The sequence below is a fragment of the Platalea leucorodia genome, assembly GCF_965183815.1.
Source record: "Platalea leucorodia genome assembly, chromosome: 10".
NCBI classification, from domain to species: Eukaryota; Metazoa; Chordata; class Aves; order Pelecaniformes; family Threskiornithidae; genus Platalea; species Platalea leucorodia.
Window position 1 is genome coordinate 24046524 of NC_138832.1, and position 6088 is coordinate 24052611.

Here is a 6088-nt window from a genome sequence, read left to right on the forward strand (position 1 = left end):
AGGGAGCAGTCAGTTGAGGAAATAAATAATATTTACATGCCCTGCCTGTGGCACTGGAAATAAAACCTTCTTGCCAGTAAGAAATTCAGCCCAACCCTCCTGGCCCCACCTGCTCCTGGGGGAGGGATCGTGCTATAAAAGACTCCAGGCAGTGAATAGAGATGCACAGCAATTTGGGGCTCTCCAAATCCTCCCGGGAATCCTCCTGCTCTGCTTGTGGCCATGGGAAAGAGAGTGGCTGTCGTGCTGGCTGGCTGTGGGGTGTACGACGGGAGTGAGATCCACGAGTCTTCTGCTGTGCTGGTGCATCTCAGCAGGGAGGGGGCAGAGGTAAGAGGCACCCTGGCAGGCTCCTGCCCCAGCTCTGGCTCCTTTTGCCCTGCTCTGCTTTTCAATCTCGCTCTTTTGCAGAAGGTACTTGGCTCTAAGGGGCTTTGCAGCTTGTGGGACAAATCACAAGCGTCCCCTTGCTGCTGGGGTAATTGCAAAGCATAAGTGACCAGAGTCAAAGCAAAGGGCACGTTGTAGGAGCTGCCGCAGCGAGCGTGGAAAACTCCCTGGTCTCTGCTTTGCTCTCACAGCGTTGCTGGACGAGAGGATTGGCTTGGTGCTCTGTGCTGAGTGTACCCGAACTCTGAAACAAACTTTCCTAAATGCATTCTCTATTCCTTTTGGCTTGCACATCCTCTTTTCTGCTTTGGTATTTCTGTTTAAAAGACAACTATTGGTCTTGGCTGGTTGAAATTCATCTTTTTAAACCCCCAAAGATTAGAACTGAAAATAGACAAGTTCTTGTGAGTTGAACTCGAATAGGGGTAGAAAAGGCGACCTTCAAGACCCACTAAAGGCTCTAATATGCCATTAGTCACGATAGCCACTCTGCGAGACTGGAAGAGGAGGGAGAGAAGCCCTGTGTAAGGTTACCCTCAGCTCTGAGCCACCCCCAAATCCGGGTCAGAGCCGTTGTCCCGGGAATCGGAATTGCTCTATTAAATACAAAGGCACAGTGGTGATGTACCTGTGCTGCAGAGTCAGCCCACCCAATTCCAAAGCTTTCTCTGTTTGGCTTAAAGATGAGACTTGTCCAAACCTATAATTTTGCCTCTTCTCTCCTGGAGCTGCTGCCGTCGCTTCCCTCCTGCCATACCCGGAGCTGGCAGGCTCCGAGCACCGTCCTGCGCTCATCCCTTGATCGGCAGGGACCTCTACTGGAGGAAACTCGGGCGTTATTTCAACTCCCTCCTTTTATTTTTAGTGCCTTCTGCTTGCCTAAGGAAACAAAGAGTAGCACAGCACAGCATAGCACAGACTATTTCAGTTGGAAGGGATCTGCAATGGTCATTTACTCCAACTGCTTGGCCAATTCAGGGCTGACCAAGTTAAGCATGTTATTAAGGGCATTGTCCAAAGAGCTCTTGGGGCATCGACCACCTCTCCAGAAAGCTGTTCCAGTGTTTGACCACCCTCTCAGTCAAGAGATGCTTCCTAATGTCCGGTCCAAACCTCCCCCGGCGCAGCTTTGAACCATTCCCATGCGTCCCGTCCCTGGATCCCAGGGAGAGGAGCTCAGCACCTCCCTTTCCACGTCCCCTCCTCAGGAAGCTGCGGAGAGCCACGAGGTCGCCCCTCAGCCTCCTTTGCTCCAAAGGAGACAAACTCCCCAGAGGCCATGCCTTCCAGCCCTGTCACCAGCTTTGTTGCCCTCCTCTGGACGCCTTTGAGCACCTTCACATCCTTCTTAAATGGTGGGGCCCAGAACTGCAACACCTGTGCAGTCCCAAAATCTATCGCCCATCTGTTTGCCATCCCCCACTCTTAATTACTGCATGTGAGCTTGAAACAGTTCTGAAGGAAGGGGAGGCATTTTCCAGAAAAAGAAATACTCTGGCGTTGGGAAAAGAGTGGCTGGGGAGAAGAAACTCCAAGTCCTGTCTTTGAGGGAGGCATGTGGTTTGGCAGGGGCTTGCTGGGTGGCCAGCAGCCATGGGTGACTGGCTTGGGGGGGCAGTGGGGCAGGGCGGGGGCTGCCCCAGTGAAGGTGGTTGCTTGGGATGCAGATGGAAACCTGTAAGAAATGGCTCCACCAATGGCTCTTGGGACACCTCGTTTTCCTAGGAAGGAAAGGAGTCACTGCTCCCTCTCCAGCACTTCAGGCCCCAAAGCAAGCAGTGTGGGCTAGCTTCTTTGCTTTCACCTAACACCCTCCTCATTCCTTTAAGGTCGGGGTAAGTGTTCCTGTGCAGAAGCTACAAGAGACCTTTCTTTCTTTCTCCTCCCTGTGGCAATAACCTTCCTGATGCCAGTATCAGGTACAGGTGAGCCTGAAGGTCACTGCATTCTCCAGCAAAGTTCTTCCCTAACAAAGTAACTCAAGCATTGTCATTCACTACCTATGATCTTTAACATGCTTAGGGTACACGACCGAAGGATAACAGACCCTTCCCCTCCCTCCCCAGGCAGAGGTTTATGCTCCTGATGTTGACCAGATGCATGTGGTGGACCACGTGAAAGGACAGCCGACCCAGGAGAAGCGCAACGTGCTGGTTGAAAGCGCCAGAATAGCCAGAGGCAGCATCAAGGACCTAGCTAAGCTGGATGTCAAGGGGCTGGATGCCCTAATCATACCAGGTAGGTCTGCACGCCCGAAGTCTGGGGAACAGCTTAGATATGCCATGAGCCTCGAATGGTGTGGGAGTCATGGGCTGGAGAGGAACTGGGCAGAGCCACTGGGGAAGAAGACAGGCTGGAAGCAGGGCCTGGAAGGACAGACATCCTCCATCTGTGCTGGCACCAGCATGCTAGCTTGGACTGACATTAAAAGAGAGCATGGCAATGCAGAAGCTTATCCCAAGAGGAGAGGGCAGATAACGGCCAGCTGAATTCTCCTCTGTACCATCTACTGAGGTTTTTTTTTACTGGTTGTAAAACTATCCCCTCCCTCACCAACATGCCTGCCTCCTTACCAGGAGAAGAAGAGGCTGGGACAGAGAGGGGGTGACGCAAAAGCGGAAAGCTTGATCAGTCTGGCAATTCACCTTTAGCGAAAATAGGACCGTGGGATTTCAGTGGGGATGGATTAGGCCGGGAGCAAGGATTAAGAGATAAGTGAAGACTGGTCAGCATGTTCCACCATAATTCAGAAAAGAGCTCACGGGTGGAACACGGCACCCAACAGAGCAGTGGTACCCCTCCGCTTCAGTTCTGTCTGCAAGCGAGAAAGGAGCTTTGATGTCTCATCTCCTGGCAGTCAGCTCACAAAGGCTCAGCTTGTCTGCTTTTAATTCTTTTATCAACATTGGACAAATGCTGCCACCCAGCAAATCCATTTTAGCATTCTGCTAAGTAATACCTGAAAAAATCCTGCCCTGGAGTACTAATCTTCCACCCTAATCTCTTTCTCTTTTCTCAGGTGGCTTTGGAGTGGCTAAAAACCTGAGTACTTGGGCCACCCAAGGCAAGAACTGCATCATCTCCAAAGAGGTGGAGGACGTCCTGAAGGCATTCCACGCTGCCAAAAAGCCCATTGGCCTGTGCTGCATTTCCCCGGTGCTGGCAGCCAAAATCTTCCCAGGTTGCGAGCTGACCGTGGGCCATGACACAGAGTGTGAGAAGTAAGTAAGTCACCTCGGCGTGCTCTACGAGATCACACCACGAACATCACAGAATCAGCAATGCCTCCCCAGTGTACGTAGCACGCTCTCTCAGCTATCCTGCCCGGATATCTGAAGTCTCGTGATGAGTTGAACGTTATTTCTCAGAACGAATGATCCACGTCATGCATTTATTAAATTAACATTGGCTGATAAATTAAATAATCAGCATTTTTGATGTACCCCTTGTCACTTACATATTCCTACATGTATGTTTTGTGTTAAAATTAGAAATCTGATTTTACTTTTCCCCGTTTTCTCTAACGGGGGTACAAGAGGCTGTAAGAATCGCAAAGGAATAAATCACATTTTGAGTCAGGATGGCGTTCAGGTGTCTGGAAAGGAGGACTCTGCCCTGCCCCTGCCCGAGAGCGGAGAGGGAGGACGCCCGAGGGCTCGGTGAGCAAACAGGGAGCGGGAGGGCACGGGAGCTCCTTTCCTTCCAAGACGGGGCAAAAGCCCCCCTGCAGTTACGCTCTGACCTCAGGCGGACGCCGCTTCACGCTCAGGCTCTGCTGTGGCTGCTGCTCGGGAGTGAAGCTCTCAGTAACCGGGGCCCTTTTGAAGACCTAAGAGTTAAAACTTCAAAGCTGAAACTCTTCAAGTACCTGGAAGCATCGTTTTGTTATTTGTCAGCAGATCAGGGGCACACCGTACCAGCGGATTTGTTTGTAGTTTTGTATACTTCTTTCCACAACTCGGCTTAAAATAAGACACTTTATTTTAAATACAATCTTGTATTTGCCTCCCTGTCTCATGCACCTCTTGGTCCCAAGGTAGGAAAGACACCAGACCACTGACTCATAAAGTTAAGCAGATCCTAGGTAGGAACAGGATGGCTGCACAAGACTTGGTGGTGCAAAGAGAGGGAGGGAGTTAAACTGTCCTAACTCATACGGAAAAGCTGTGACTGAACTCTCCCAATGGCAGGGCAGGAACTGTGATGGCTCCTGCTAGGAAGGGCTAGGAAGTAATGTCACTTGTAGGAAGCTGGTGGAAAAAAAAAAAAAAATCTAAGCACAAAGTCTGGAGTGGGCAGAGTTAAGTAGTGCAACATCTATAGTGGAACATCAAGGTCTTATTTTGGCTTTACTTCAGATTTTAACTCACTGTAATCTGGAGGTTCTCCTGGTTCTACAGCCTTGGAGGAACTCCTCTGACAGGGAAAGATTTGGATCCTATGGAGCAGGGTTTCTGCAGGGACCATCCATCTCTGTAATCAACAGACTTCTCACTCTAGGCCTTCGTCAAATCACTCTGGGTAATGACGGCTTCCCCACACAGGGTTTATTCTCTTTTCTTCTTGTAGATGGCCTTACGCGAAGACTGCTGAGACCATGAAGGAGCTTGGTTGCAAGCATGTGAACAAACACGTCACTGAAATTCACGTGGATGTGAAGAACAAGCTGGTGACCACCAGCGCCTTCATGTGCAATGCCCCCATTCACGAGATCTACGACGGCATCGGAAAAATGGTCGCAGAAGTGGTCAGGCTTGCCTGAACGCCACAAAGCCACAGAATCCACCTCCTCTGGAGTGCGGGCGCTCAGCCTCGGATAAGGTTCTTCCCCTTTTACACCCACAGGTCAACAGGCAAACTGCCGCTCCGACCGAGTTCTTCCTCCCCACCGGCCCACTGGGGCTGCTGAGGAGGGAGAACTCCGGAGCAATGGAAGCGTTGTGTTCTGCCAAGGACACGCCACTTACTGACAGCAACCCGGCAGTAATGGGCAGCGCGGGCACGCAGCAAGCTGGCGTGCAGACGCCAGGTTTCCCCAGCTCAAACACAGTCGCTGTCTTTGGTTCGGAGTGGCTGAGGAGCTGCCTGGGTCCCGTCAGCCCTGACTGGGCTGACCTGACGTGTGCGTATCGTGTCAACGGGAACCGGTCCCTTTCCGAGATTCCTTACGCATCCATCTTTGCCAGTACTTCACAGCTCCCCGTGTACCTCACAGAACAGAGGAATTAGTGGCAAAAAGAAGGAACGTGGTTCTGCTACTGAATAAAACCTGACACTTTTTACATGAGCTGAATTCTGCTTTCGTTTTTGCCTTTTACTCCGGATTAGGAGACGCTTTTAGTGCCACTGGTTGGCCAGTGAGTGGGGAAAAAGGCACAGGAAGAAGTCACCAGCGACAAACCCCACTTGTTTTGCTAGGATTTGTCAGAACCCAGACTTGGGCACGAATATGACATGGGTGAAAGCAGAATCAAACCAATGGTAGCATCCAGGTCTAACGGGAAGAGGTTAAATTCTTCCTTTGTATGAACAGGAGACCTGCTATGATAGCACGGAGCAGCCTTCCCTACTGCTCCTAGGCAGAAAGAGGCCAGGGTGAGGTCTCGGCATCCCCGAGAAAGCAGTGCGATTTCCAGTCCCTTCCCATCTCCAGGAAAATTCCTAGAAACAACCTGGAAGCAACAACTCTGCATTGCAA

The 6088-nt window shown here is 51.1% G+C and overlaps 1 protein-coding gene across 1 annotated transcript; it reads left to right on the plus strand.

Moving 5' to 3' along the window:
- Positions 1 to 222: 222 nt before the first annotated feature.
- LOC309595728 (glutamine amidotransferase-like class 1 domain-containing protein 3, mitochondrial) lies at positions 223 to 5152 on the plus strand (the record flags this gene model as incomplete). Its single annotated transcript, XM_082322993.1, has 4 exons — positions 223 to 330; positions 2457 to 2628; positions 3410 to 3611; positions 4960 to 5152. The coding sequence occupies 4 exons, from the start codon at positions 223 to 225 to the stop codon at positions 5150 to 5152; spliced, it is 675 nt and encodes a 224-aa protein (XP_082179119.1).
- Between the last annotated feature and the right edge of the window lie 936 nt (positions 5153 to 6088).